General features: G+C 46.0%; 1 protein-coding gene across 8 annotated transcripts in view; it reads left to right on the top strand.

Moving 5' to 3' along the window:
• camk2a (calcium/calmodulin dependent protein kinase II alpha) overlaps positions 1 to 14,268 on the top strand; it is a 106,487-nt gene extending 92,219 nt beyond the window's left edge. Inside the window, exons 15-18 of one of the 8 annotated variants that reach the window (XR_016493462.1) lie at positions 7,650 to 7,725; positions 9,905 to 9,999; positions 10,784 to 11,330; positions 12,137 to 14,268. Coding sequence is in view for 5 of the 8 variants with exons in the window: in XM_036967561.2 (XP_036823456.1) it covers positions 7,650 to 7,725; positions 9,905 to 9,999; positions 11,102 to 11,330; positions 12,102 to 12,147 (446 nt within the window). In the remaining 3 variants the exon portion in view is untranslated. Of the gene's footprint in view, positions 1 to 7,649; positions 7,726 to 9,904; positions 10,000 to 10,783; positions 11,344 to 12,101 lie in introns of all 8 variants that reach the window. The other 7 variants (XR_016493461.1, XR_016493460.1, XM_090227373.1 and 4 more) reach the window with 7 other exon arrangements.
• The last annotated feature ends 248 nt before the right edge of the window (positions 14,269 to 14,516 follow it).

The raw sequence follows: 14,516 nt of genomic DNA, 5'->3' as shown, positions 1-14,516 counted from the left end.
ACAATGATCTCTGCAGTGGTTGAAGGTGTTGGGAGGGGGGTTGAAGGAAGAGAGAGAGAGAGAGAGAGAGAGAGAGAGAGAGAGAGAGAGAGAGAGAGAGAGAGAGAGAGAGAGAGAGAGAGAGAGAGAGAGAGAGAGAGAGAGAGAGAGAGAGAGAGAGAGAGAGAGAGAGAGAGAGAGAGAGAGAGAGAGAGAGAGAGAGAGAGAGAGAGAGAGAGAGAGAGAGAGAGAGAGAGAGAGAGAGAGAGAGAGAGAGAGAGAGAGAGAGAGAGAGAGAGAGAGAGAGAGAGAGAGACTTTGACTTTATTGAAACATTCTCAATTCATTTAAAACTCACCCCCCCCCCCTCCCCTAAAATAAAAAATAAAAATATATCCTCTACCACATGATACAAATCACCATACCCAAAAACCCTCTCCTACAACCGTATATCCAAAACATCTTCCCCAGCAATACAGACAGCCCCCCCAACACACCATATCTCCTCAAACATCTCCACACATTTGATCATTTTATAGAACTCAAACTCAACCCTTAGGCGCGCAGAGACCATCCCATTAAACAGTAGTAAAGGGTCTGTTATACCCCCACCTTTAACCCTGTTCCTCCTTGTTAGCCAAATAGCTAACTTTGCCTGAGCAAACAGAAAATTCAACAAAACACATTTTTCTTTCTCCTTACTCGAATACCTGTATCCCATTATAAACATCCCAACAGCAAAAACCACCCCCAACCTGTCACACAGACATTCCAACAGAGACATTAATGGCATTAACCTGGTGCACACAGAAAACACATGAATTACAGTTTCTTTCATTTGACAGAAAGGACACCCCTGCCCAATTCCCGGATCAACCCGTGCCAACCAGCTGTTAGTGGCCAGGGCTCCATGAAGAACCCTCCACTGGAGGTCCCCTGACCTCTTTGGTACTGGGGGTTTGTAGAGCGCCCTCCATCGAAAACCCACCATACTCTCCGCCCCACATACCCCCTGCCACTGATGTGCCTTCACTCCTGTTAGGCTTCTAATGCTCCTAACCTTAACGCAGAGGTTGTAGAGGGCTTTACCTCCCACCCCCTCAAACTCCCCCAGGCTCGGAGTGTTAAAATCTAACAAGTCCTCCAGACCCCCTTGCCAGTCTCCAGTCTCTGCCGTCACCTGCAGTGGCGGGAACATTGGTGGCCCCTCTCCCTTTGGCCTCTCAAACACCCCCCTTACCGGCTCAGACAGTGCCTCCTGGACCTCCTCCAGGAATCTTTCCAGCAGCATTCCTGTTTGTTGCGCCAAGACCTCCGGGGTTTTCCACCCCTCCTCTCCCAGCAGTCTCAGGTCACCCAGCCTTTGTAAACCTCCTGCCATCAGTTGCCTCTGCAGGGTGGCCGACTGAACCGATCTCAAAGGGATGGCTGGGTTGTGGAAGATAGGCTCCTCCCACACCCACTGCCCAGGCTCCACACCCCCTTCTCGTGTGGGCCTTAGCAGCTGCCAGGCCCTCAGCACCGCAGAGTAAAACTCTGAGAGACCTGCTGTACTCAGCCTCTCCAGCTTCATGAGGAACAGCTGCCGGTCCAACCCTAATCCGCCAGCTCTCCTCAGCAGCGCGCATGCTGGTTCCCTCCAGCCAACATCAGTGTGGTACAGCAGTCTCTGCACCGCCTTTAGTCGGAAAGCAGCCATCCTGCTCTCCAGTTCCACCAAGCCCTGTCCTCCTTCGTGGACGGTCATGTACAAAACTGCTGCCTTCAGCCAGTGATGTCCCGACCAAAATAAGTCCACCAGCTTGCGTTGCAGGTCTGCAAGCAGACCGGCGGGGGGGTTGAGGACAGCCAGTTTATGCCACAAGGAAGATGCCACCAGGTTGTTGATTATCAGCACCCTCCCTCTATATGACACTTGGGACAGGAGCCACCTCCACCTGGCCAGTCTTGACACCACTGCCTGTGACAGCCCCTCCCAGTTCTTGCTGACCCACCTCTCCGAGCCCAGGTACACCCCCAACACTTTAAGCCCTTCACAACCCCACTGCAAACCCCCTGGAAGCAGAGGAGGAGCCCTATCCCCCCATGCACCACATAACAGAGCTTTGCTCTTGCCCCAGTTTACCTTAGCTGATGAAGCTCCCTCGTACACCTTCAGACTGGTCTCTAGTTCCTGCATATCTTGCCCATCCCTGACCATCACAGAAACATCATCTGCATATGCTGAGACTGCTATTCCTGTCACCACATCCATGCCTATCCAGCACACTCCCCGCAGTCTCCTGCGTAGCAGTCCTAAAAAAGGCTCAATGGCTAGTGTGTACAGCTGCCCAGATAGAGGGCATCCTTATCTAATACCCCGTCTCACCCAGACTGGCCTACTGAGCCCCCCTCCCACCTTAACCATACATGACGCCCCAGCATACAACAGCTTCACACAGGTCACAAAACTCTTCCCAAACCCAAACACAGACATCACATTAAACAGATACTCATGATCCACTCTATCAAAAGCCTTCTCTTGATCTAAAGAGACCAGTCCAAAGTTCACATTAGAACCTCTCGACAAATCCAACATGTCCCTAATCAAGAACAAGTTGTCCGTGATTGAGCGTCCCGGTACACAATATGTCTGGTCCTTGTGTATTATAGAGTCCAGATGGGACTTCAGTCTGTTAGAGAGGACCTTGGCAAAAATCTTGTAGTCCGCACAGAGTAATGCCACAGGCCTCCAGTTCTTAAGTTCACACAAGTCCCCTTTTTTGGGCAGGAGAGTCAGAGCCGCCCGACGGCAGCTCATCGGCAACTCTCCTACCCTGACGCATTCACGCAACACGCAAAATAAATCCTGTCCAATTGTTCCCCAGAATTTTTTGTAAAATTCCACTGGAAGTCCATCGACCCCAGGTGCACGACCGGGGGACATCTGGGTTACTGCCTCTGCCAGTTCATGTGACAACAGAGGAATGTCCATTTCATCCCTCTGTGCCCGAGAGAGCTTAGGGAGTCCTGCGAACAAGACCTGAGCACACATAGGATCACACATTTCTGCCCTATACAATTCAGTATAAAACTCCACAGTCCGCTCCCGCATCTCCCCCACCACAGAGGTCACCCGCCCATCAGACAGCCATAGACAATGCATACCCTTGGATTCACTGCTCTGTCTTTCCAAACCAAAGAAGAAGGAGCTGGGAGCATCCATCTCCTTGAGCATGGAGAACCTAGCTCTTACAAGTGCTCCCTTTGCTTTAACCTGGAAAAAACTGCCCAGGTCCCTACGTAATTCGGCTAAGTTAGCCTGGAGGCCTACATTGCCTTGCCCCACCATCTCTACCTCCATCTCACTAATACACCGCTCTAGTTCCCCCAATACTCTCCTAGCCTCTGAGGATGAGAGAGCAGTATACTGTTGACAGAAAAGCCGAATTTGCACTTTCCCCACATCCCACCATTGACTCAGAGACTCATACTCCTCTCTTCGCTGCCCCCATCTTTCCCAAAAAGTCTGGAAACCTGAGCAAAAAGTGGCATCTTGTAAGAGCTTTACATTGAACTTCCAATAAGATGCCTGCCGGGGCCCTGGTGAAATAGACAGCCGAGCCATGGTTATGTGGTGATCCGAAAACCCCACTGGGAGAATGGTAGCACCCAGCAGCCTATTGCTCTGATTCCTGGACATGTAAAAGCGATCAAGTCGAGCTGCACTCACCCTAGCCCCAAAAACCTTCACCCACGTATACTGTCTTGTGTTTGGATGTTTAGTTCTCCAAACATCCACTAGGTCAAACTGATTAAAGATATCCCTTAACACTCCCACTGACACTGAATGAGGCTCTTCCCCATTTCTGTCTTTTGTAAAATCCATTGTACAGTTCCAGTCACCTCCGATCACCAGCGTCTCCTCAGGCGCTACTTGTGAGAGTTCCTGTCTAAGACTCCCAAATAGAACCCCTCTTTCTCTCCCTGTGTTAGGCGCATACACATTTATAAAGACAAAACACATGTTGTTAATTTCTGCTTTAACAACAAGCAACCTACCCCTACACACCTCCTTTGAGGAGCAAATTTTTACAGCCAGACCAGGTGCAAAAAGGACTGCCACCCCTGCACTAAGATTTGTCCCATGGCTCAACACACTTGCCCCTTTCCACCAGAGCCCCCAATCAACTTCATTCACCACATCACTATGCGTCTCCTGCAGAAACAACACCTGTACTTTTTTTTGTTTTACATATTCACCCAACACACTCCTCTTTCCCGCATCTCTGGCGCCATTTATATTGAGCGAGCCTACCCGAAGAGTCTCCATAAGAAGTGGGAGAAAAGCCAGCAGAGAAATAGACCAATAGCAAAGCTCAAAAAGCCCCAGTGTCAGTAAGAAATTAAACATCTAAACAGTGTCTGAAGGTAAACCTTTACGCACTGTTGTGACCCACTTCCTCAACCTAAACCGTTTCCTGGGTGAGAGGACACCATGCCCCTCATTTCTCATAGCATGTTGTACTGATCTTACAAACTTCCTAGGATCAGGAAAAAAAGCCTCAAGATTAACTTTTTTCCCCTTAGTCTCATTCAGGAACCTTGTCAGTTCTCTCAACGTGTACTTAGACCCCTCGGGTTGACTGGATGTCAGCTCCGGGCCAATTGAAGAGGAGTCTGAAAAAAATAACTCCTCATCCTCTTCCTCAGACTCACTTTCCTCCTCTTCTCTATCTCCCACCCTGACCACCTGCCCTTTCTCTCTGGTTAGGGCCTCACCCACAGCAACAGGCAACATTTCCATGGTGCCTTTGTCCACACCCTTTTTCTTTTTCCTCTTGACACCCTCCTCCTCCCCCCCTAATCTCTTACACTTCCCCACTATACTCTCCTCATCCACTAGAATTACCTGACTAGACGCAGTATCATCTGCACCACCCTCCATAGCATGACTAGGGCCAGCCTCAGCTACACCACCCTCCATAGCATGACTAGGGCCAGCCTCAGCTACACCACCCTCCATAGCATGACTCGGCCCAGCATTATCTGCACCACCCTCCATAGCATGACTCGGCCCAGCATCATCTGCACCACCCTCCATAGCATGTCTAGGCCCAGCCTCAGCTACCCCACCATCTCTAGCCTGACTAGACCCAGCCTCTGCTTCTCCACCATCTCTAGCCTGACTAGACCCAGCCTCCACTACCCTACCATCTCTAGCCTGACTAGACCCAGCCTCTGCTTCTCCACCATCTCTAGCCTGACTAGACCCAGCCTCCACTACCCTACCATCTCTAGCCTGACTAGGCCCAGCCTCATCTACACCACCATCTCTAGACTGACTAGGCCCAGCCTCTGCTATCTGCATCTCCTTACCCCCTGCATTTTGACCTCGATTTCCCCCACCTGCCGTTGTACCCTCACCTTGTCTATGGCCTTTATGTGGGCACGCAAAACTCTTGTGCCCCAAATCCCCACATTCAAAACACCGTAGACTATCTGTGCTGGCAAAACCGGCATAGAGCCCCTCCCCATGCCTCACTTTAAAATGCACATTTAGCTGTTGCTCATTATTGTTCAGAAACATAAACACTTGCCTCCTGAACGAAACAACATGCTTAACGGCATCTGCCTGAAAACCTGCTGACAGTACACGGAAACCGCTAGCAAACTTACCAAAACGACTCAGCTCTTTCCTAATTTGATCATCCGTAATAAACGGAGGCAAATTTGCCACTACAACTCTTGTTGAAGGGGTAGAGAGAGGTGAAATTGACACCAACACATCCCTTACAAATATTCCGCTAGCAATTAGCCTACCGACCAAATTAGCCCTTTTCATGAACACAACCACAGCTTTGTTCATTCTAGAAGCAGAATGTATAAACTCAGCTCCTACCTGTTCACCGACCGCGAGCAGAACCTCCTCCACCTTAACTCCGTTCTCAGGAACACACCTGAATCCATGCTGTATCGACAGCGTCTCCTCCGCGCTAGGCTGAGAAGCCATTGCGCACACTACACCTTCCAACCCCCAGGAAAGTTACTCTGTCCTCTTCCACCCTAACTTTGAAAAAAAAAAACTTTGGATACCGCTAAAACAAATATTTAATTAACCCTCCACCATAGAAAATAACATGTAAATAAAAGAATCAAGAAAGTTAGTTAGGATAGAGCTTTCCACACCAAACACTCAAACTCCAAAAAACTCCCAGCATGCACCGAAAGAGAGAGAGAGAGAGAGAGAGAGAGAGAGGGAGAGAGACAGAGCGAGAGAGAGCGAGAGAGAGAGAGAGAGAGAGAGAGAGAGAGAGAGAGAGAGAGAGAGAGAGAGAGAGAGAGAGAGAGAGAGAGAGAGAGAGAGAGAGAGAGATATGAAAGACTTCCTAAAGTGCATGACCAGGGATATAAACATGTGTACTAGATAATTTGTTAGCTTTGACAGTCAATCACTGGCATAGTCTCTAATAGCCACTGTATGTCAAATATCATCTGCATTCTACTGATTTCTAGGTAGTTCGAATTCTCTCAGTTCTGTACTTACTGAAGAGAAAGAGGGAGTTAGGAGGACAAACTCTGAGGATGTAACCCTCTGTGAGCGTCCCCTCTTCACCATATGCAAGGCACGACCTTGCTTTCCCAACTCTGAGCTGCAACCCAGAGCTGGTGGGAGTGAAGCTCTCTCTGCTGGCACAGTGCATCTCTCAGCGTGGGCAGAGAACAGCCCCCTCACACTCAACAAAGCACTGAGAGGCAGCAGGCAGACACACACACACACAAACAGACAACACACACACATGCACACATCCCAGGTCTGTACAAAAGGTCTACAAAGCTAAATATAAACTGTTGCTATACAGCAGGAACAACTCATTTATTTATTCCAGTGCCAGGAATACTGCAGTCCTACAGTCCTACAGTCCTAGTCCTACAGTCCTAGTCCTACAGTCCTACAGTCCTACAGTCCAATCCTACAGTCCTACAGTCCTACAGTCCTAGTCCTGCAGTCCTACAGTCCTACAGTCCTACAGTCCTACAGTCCTAGTCCTACAGTCCTACAGTCCTATTCATCATGGGCTTGTTGTCAGCAGTTCTCAGTATAGAGCTGCGTGCCAGAACGGTGTGTCAGAATGGTGTCAGAACGGTGTGTCAGAGCTGTGTGTCAGAATGGTGTCAGAGCTGTGTGCCAGAATGGTGTCAGAGCTGTGTGCCAGAACGGTGTGTCAGAACGGTGTGGCAGAGCTGTGTGTCAAAACGGTTTGTCAGAGCTGTGTGTCAGAACGGTGTGTCGGTGTTGTGTGTCAGAACGGTGTGTCGGTGTTGTGTGTCAGAACGGTTTCAGAATGGTGTGTCGGTGTTGTGTGTCAGAACGGTGTAGCAGTGCTGTGTGTCAGAACGGTGTGGCAGTGCAGTGTGTCAGAACGGTGTGGCAGTGCTGTGTGTCAGAACGATGTGTCAAAGCTGTGTGTCAGAACGGTGTGGCAGTGCAGTGTGTCAGAACGGTGTGGCAGTGCTGTGTGTCAGAACGATGTGGCAGTGCTGTGTGTCAGAACGATGTGTCAGAGCTGTGTGTCAGAACGGTGTGGCAGTGCAGTGTGTCAGAACGGTGTGTCAGAGCTGTGTCAGAACGGTGTGTCAGAACTATGTGTCGGTGTTGTGTGTCAGAGCGGTGTGTCTATGTTTCACAGTGAGGAAACAGGAGATCATCAAGGTAACAGAGCAGCTCATAGAAGCCATCAGCAATGGAGACTTTGAGAGCTACACGTAAGTAAACAGACCACATACTGCACCCATTCACTCACTGTTCACTCACTGTTCACTCACTGTTCACTCACTGTTCACTCACTGTTCACTTACTGTTCACTCACAGTTGAAGACATGTTGAATAATAATGACTATATAAAAGATCATGCACTATATAGTCAAAATGTGTCAAATATGTACATTGAAAACACAATGTTAAAAGCACTCTGTGTGTGTAACTAGTTCCACATAACATATGAGACAAATTGAGCAAACGCATCATTTTTAATATACAGTATGTTTTCTCATGTTGGAGTTAAGTTTGGATCAACTAAAAATCTTAAGTTCAGGTAACAAAAGTTGAGTAAACAAACAAAAAGTCTGTGGAACCAATTACTTAATAATAATTAGTTGAAGCAACTAGATGGGTGTTTAAAAAAACAAGTGTTAGCTATTCAAAATGTTCAGTCCTATAAGGCCATATCAAGGCTGAGAAAATATCTATCTTATTGAGAACCTACCTCACACATTTATGGGAGCCTAGTATTTTTTATTTGAGGTGAAGTGCGACATGTAAAGGGCCTATACTCATTGATGCCAATTACAACAATGTTGACAATCAACACTCCAAACATATTGAGCAACACTGGATATTTTTGTGTGTGTTACTATTACTCGTTACTGTAGCCTATGCTATTAAATAAACTGTAGAATCAATCCACAATGGACTAGGACTAGAACATTCCGTGCCCCCAGCCGAATTGGAGTTGATGACAACGCAAAGATCGTCAATAACCTACAGAGCTGGAGACAAGCACATCCATGGAATGCCTTGAATGGCCAGTGAGTGGCCAAGCCCTCGTCACACGTACAACTTGTTTATTCATCAAAACCCAGCACTTTCACGGCACCGCCAGCTATTGCACTCATAATAACGGCTGTGAAAATAGCAAAAATATTTCGGACACACCCCTGGACCTATAGCACTACCTCCAGCGCTTAGATTTACCATAAATTACGTTTGTTAAAATAGATCCCTCTGTGTGAACCATATGAATAACAAGGCCATTGTATTTCATTCAACTCTAGCTGATGCAGCTCTGAGTAAACAGTAAATGTCTATATCCCAATAGCCTATCTGAAGTGTTTGAGTAGTGTGACCCTCCCACAAGCCCACTACACCGTGACAGATATAGTCCTATTCAGCAGCAGTTTGCCTCCAGACTTAGCATCCTGAGGGGAGTAACACCCCAGCCTGTCCGTCACTTGTCTGTCACATCTTGGAGCATCTGTTCAAATCCAAGGGAGTAAAATTCCCATCCAGGGCAGGAGGGATCGTTTTTGCTGTGGTTGTTATAGTTCCACAGTCATGATAACGCTGTCTGCCAATTACAAAGGCCTGGAAAGAATCTGCTCCCTGCACGCTCCACCCTTTAACAACCATTCAGCGATCTGCCATGGACACACGAAACACTGCCATTGTTCCACTGTCTCGAGTCACATGTGCCAAAATACTACGTGAGCAGTAATACTGCATGGAGGGTCAGCCTCGTCGCTTCACTGAAGCATTCCAAAGAGCAGTAATAATGCATGGAGGGTCAGCCTCGTCGCTTCACTGAAGCATTCCAAAGAGCAGTAACACTCCATGGAGGGTCAGCCTCGTCTCTTCACTGAAGCATTGCAAAGAGCAGTAATACTGCATGGAGGGTCAGCCTCGTCGCTTCACTGAAGCATTCCAAAGAGCAGTAACACTCCATGGAGGTTCAGCCTCGTCGCTTCACTGAAGCATTCCAAAGAGCAGTAACACTCCATGGAGGTTCAGCCTCGTCGCTTCACTGAAGCATTCCAAAGAGCAGTAATACTGCATGGAGGGTCAGCCTCGTCGCTTCACTGAAGCATTCCAAAGAGCAGTAATACTGCATGGAGGGTCAGCCTCGTCGCTTCACTGAAGCATTCCAAAGAGCAGTAACACTCCATGGAGGTTCAGCCTCGTCGCTTCACTGAAGCATTCCAAAGAGCAGTAACACTCCATGGAGGTTCAGCCTCGTCGCTTCACTGAAGCATTGCAAAGAGCAGTAATACTGCATGGAGGGTCAGCCTCTTCAACCCATGCTCTTTTTCTCTCCTGTTGTCTCACTGTCTCCATCCCTGACTCATATCTGTCTGCTTCTCTCTCTCTCTCTCTCTCTCACCCCTATAGTAAGATGTGTGACCCCAGTGTGACAGCATTTGAGCCAGAAGCTCTTGGTAATCTGGTGGAAGGCCTGGACTTCCATCGCTTCTACTTTGAGAACTGTAAGTTGCATTGCTCTCTCCTTGCCTTCCTCCCTCCCTCACTCCTACTATATCAATTTCAAAATTCAAATTTTACATTATACACAGACAGTTTCAAGCTACAGGAAACCTGTGTTGAATTGTTTGGGATATATCATCAAATCCCAGAGCTGTACACAGACAGGAGGGCTGCAAAACTCTTGCTATACAGCACTAACAACTCATTTACACTCCCAGTGAAGGGGGAGTATACATATTATACACACTATAGTACAATTAAGCAATAAGGCATGATGGGGTGTGGTATGTGGACAACATACCACGGCTAAGGGCTGTTCTTCCTGGATACAGCCCTTAGCCGTGGTATATTGGGCATATACCACAAACCCCCCAGAGATGCCATATTGCTATTATAAACTGGTTTCCAATGTAAGTAAGACAGTAAAAATAAATGTTTTGTCATACCTGTGGTATACGGTCTGATATACCACAGCTGTCAGCCAATCAGCATTCAGGGCTTGAACCACCCAGTTTATAATATATTTTTTGGAATATGCTTTAATAGTCCTTTATATGTGCTCCTAAGCTCTAGCTTATGATTTCCATAATAGGTGACAAAATGTAATTTCTATTTCATGAGATGTGGTTAGGATTACAGGAAGTTGTGGAGAACAGAACCTTGGGGCCATTATCTGTAAGTGAATGTAGTGTTCATTAGCTCCTACAGTGGCTGCAGACTGAATGCTTTTGGCTCATTGTGATGAGTAATGGATGAACCTGCTCCACTCTAATCCTCTCTTATCAGCCACTGTTCTCCCAGCGAGAGGAAACAGCTCCAATGGGCCTGATTGGACTGATTGGGAAAATGACAGAGCAAGGAAGAGAGAAAGAGAGGAAGAGAGAAATTAAAGAAGAGAGAAATGGAGAGAAACATAACGAGAGTGAAATTAATTAACCCTCTCAAATATTAATTCTGTAAAGCATTGGTAAAGGAACAGCATCATCATCAGTGAGAGAGACTATGGCATACCTAGTCATAAACCAGTGTGATAACTCCTTCAGTCATAGAATGACTTATTCATTGACTGACTGTTGTCTTGTGTGCATGTTACTCCTCCCCCAGTGTGGTCTAAGAACAGTAAGCCTGTCCACACCACCATCCTGAACCCCCACATCCACCTTATCGGGGAGGAAGCTGCCTGCATCGCCTATATCCGCATCACCCAGTACATCGACACCAACGGCATGCCCCGCACCGCCCAGTCTGAGGAGACACGCATCTGGCACCGCCGTGACGGCAAGTGGCAGATAGTCCACTTCCACCGCTCTGGATCACCCTCCGCCATCACCAAGTAAGCCAGTGTGGTGAGTGTCTCCTCACCTCTCCTCTACTCTCTATACTGGAAACACTCAGCTGGTGGGAGATGTATCTATTTAATATTGGCCTGACATCTAGTGGGAGATGTAGCTATTTAATAAAGGCCTGACATTATAACCTGCCCAGGGACTCCGGTTTAAAATTATCCGTCTGGCTAAAACCGGCACTTTTACTGAAACGTTGATTAATGTGCACTGTCCCTGTAAAAATAAAATAAACACCAACTCAAACATCTGGTGGGAGATGTAGCTATTTAATATAGGCCTGCTATCTGGTGGGAGATGTAGCTATTTAATATAGGCCTGCTATCTGGTGGGAGATGTAGCTATTTAATATAGGCCTGCTATCTGGTGGGAGATGTAGCTATTTAAAATAGGCCTGCTATCTGGTGGGAGATGTAGCTATTTAATATAGGCCTGCTATCTGGTGGGAGATGTAGCTATTTAAAATAGGCCTGCTATCTGGTGGGAGATGTAGCTATTTAATATAGGCCTGCTATCTGGTGGGAGATGTAGCTATTTAATATAGGCCTGCTATCTGGTGGGAGATGTAGCTATTTAAAATAGGCCTGCTATCTGGTGGGAGATGTAGCTATTTAATATAGGCCTGCCATCTAGTGGGAGATGTAGCTATTTCACGGAGGCCTGCTTGTACTCAATGCCAGAGATTCTGTAGCTGTACAGTCATAGGCTTCTGTAATAAGGGTCAGTTTTCTCTTATTCCCTACTATTTGTTGTTGAATGAGGTCAGGCAATCTCTCGTCTTCCCCTCTGACCCCAGCTGAGCTCTAGAGCAGGAGGGTTTGAGTGAGACGTCTGTCTGAGTGACTCCGGTGGGTTACCAGCCAGCTTCATGGGGACACAGAGGGACTCCCACCGACCGGCCTGAGGAACCACGAGCCCGCCCGCCCGCCCGCACGCCACATCTCATCTCTTTACTTGAAATCAGTTTATGTCTCCTCTCATATCCGTCACAAGCAAATCACATTAGGCTCACACTATGTCACGCTCTCATGTATGTATTGTATATGCTGTGTGTGTCAGGAACATTTTAGCCTTGTTATGCTGTCTCTCCGCTCGTTCTTCTCTGACCTTCTTGGTTCTTGTCATACTACAGTACTTGGCAGAGTCACAATTAGTACAAATGGATCTATGAGTAGGATTCAATCTGTAAAATATAGCCGAGGGAAGTAGGGATACTGAGTGTGCAGATTTTTTATAATCCCCACAAAATGTGTGAACTAGGCCTTTATTACTCCTGTTTGCAGAGCAGAGAAATCCCCCTCCCCTCAATAAAAATTATCCTCAGCCACACCCCCCACCCCCCTAAACATCTTCCCTCGGCTCTAAAGCGCTCGCAGTAATCGGCACCTACAGTTTTCCTTACACTTAAATGTTTTTATTCAACAATGCTCCATCAACAATGCTCCCTCAACAATGCTCCCTCAACAATGCTCCCTCAACAATGCTCCCTCAACAATGCTCCCTCAACAATGCTCCCTCAACAATGCTCCCTCAACAATGCTCCCTCAACAATGCTCCCTCAACAATGCTCCCTCAACAATGCTCCCTCAACAATGCAGTATATTGATATTTAATAATAACATTAAAAGTCCAGTCAGAAATAACGAGTAATAGTAATAGTAATAGTAATAGTAATAGTAATAGTAATAGTAATAGTAATATAAATATGTACATAATAGAACATAATACTGTACGTAGGAGAGCATCATAGCACTTCTTTAGGTTCTTCCAATGAGGACTGAGGGTATATACCATATATCTTCCTCACTTTTTATTGTTGTCAATACAAACCCCCTCTCGCTTGTTAGAGCAGTTGAACTTACTTGCAGCGGACAGTGTAAACTACAGTATTCTGCCTACTTCAGGGTAAGAAGCAATTTAAAAAGACCACTAACACTGCCCCAGGATTTTCTGCAATAAGTTAGATTGGTGTTTTTATACTAAACAGTGTGTTCTTCTGATAAGGATTTGTTGTGGATTTAAAAATGACAATTCATTTTAGAGACTTTGTTTTATCTATTTCGTCACTCTCCAGTGTTAATATCACTGTTTATTGCATGCAAGTATATACATGAGCTTTGGATCTCTCTGCTTGTGTTTCTAGTTCTCAAATCTGTCAAATGTGATATTTCAGATGTACTCTCAGAGATGTATAAATACTTGTATATTTTTACTGTTCGAAGAATGTCAAAACGGGACAAAAAAGAACATGACATTGCCTCTTAACTGCAGTATGTTTCCCTGTGTGTTAATAATAAATGCCTCACAGAATATTTGATTGTGCGTTGAAAAACTGCCAGATATAAATTTGATTGAAACAAAACGTGTTTACTATTGGCAGTTCAACACAGATGTATATCAAACTTTGTACTGTAAAGCAATTTGTGAAAAATCTGCTGAAAAGGATAAAAGATGAACCACAACAGCCAAATCCTCTGTGTATGCTTTCTAGAACTGATTCTACAGATTGAATACTTGTTTTATACAGTAGTTTAGTATTTTAGTGTAAATGGCCAGGCCTACAGCCTACTGGTTTAAAACGTCCATCACACTGCTGCTCTGATGTTGCTGTTTCTTTCCTGGCACCATTGAACGGAGCACATTGAGGACCTTATGGTACTGTATAGGAGTTATTGTAGGATTTATGTTATTCTGGATATGAGACGCTTACTTTATGTTATTCTGGATATGAGACGCTTTCTTTTTATTCTAGACATTTTATTATTCTGGATATATGCTTTCTTTCCTTTGAAGCATGCGAGTTTGTAATGTGCTCAAAGTTAGTGTGTCTGTTTTTGAAAATTATTTTCTGAAGGGTCAAAGTCATCATTTGCAATTGTTATATAATATACTGTGAATGTGGGTCTGTAAATAAAAACATTATAATGATAAGGTATTCCACATTTCTTTTAAATATTTTTCGGTATTTTTAATTTCATTTGACCTTTATTTAACTTAACTTTAAAGCAATCAATCAAATGTATTTATGAAACCCTTTTTACATAAGCCCATGTCACAAAGTGCTGTACAGAAACCCAGCCTAAACCCCCAACCAGCATGCAGTGAAGATGTAGAAGCACGGTGGCTAGGAAAAACTCCCTAGAAAGGCCAGAACCTAGGAAGAAACTTAGACAGGA

This window comes from Oncorhynchus mykiss, chromosome 29 (genome assembly GCF_057628025.1).
Source record: "Oncorhynchus mykiss isolate SJ-2025 chromosome 29, ASM5762802v1, whole genome shotgun sequence".
Taxonomy (NCBI): domain Eukaryota; kingdom Metazoa; phylum Chordata; class Actinopteri; order Salmoniformes; family Salmonidae; genus Oncorhynchus; species Oncorhynchus mykiss.
Note: the sequence above shows the minus strand (reverse complement) of the source record. Positions and strands in the feature narration are given on the sequence as shown.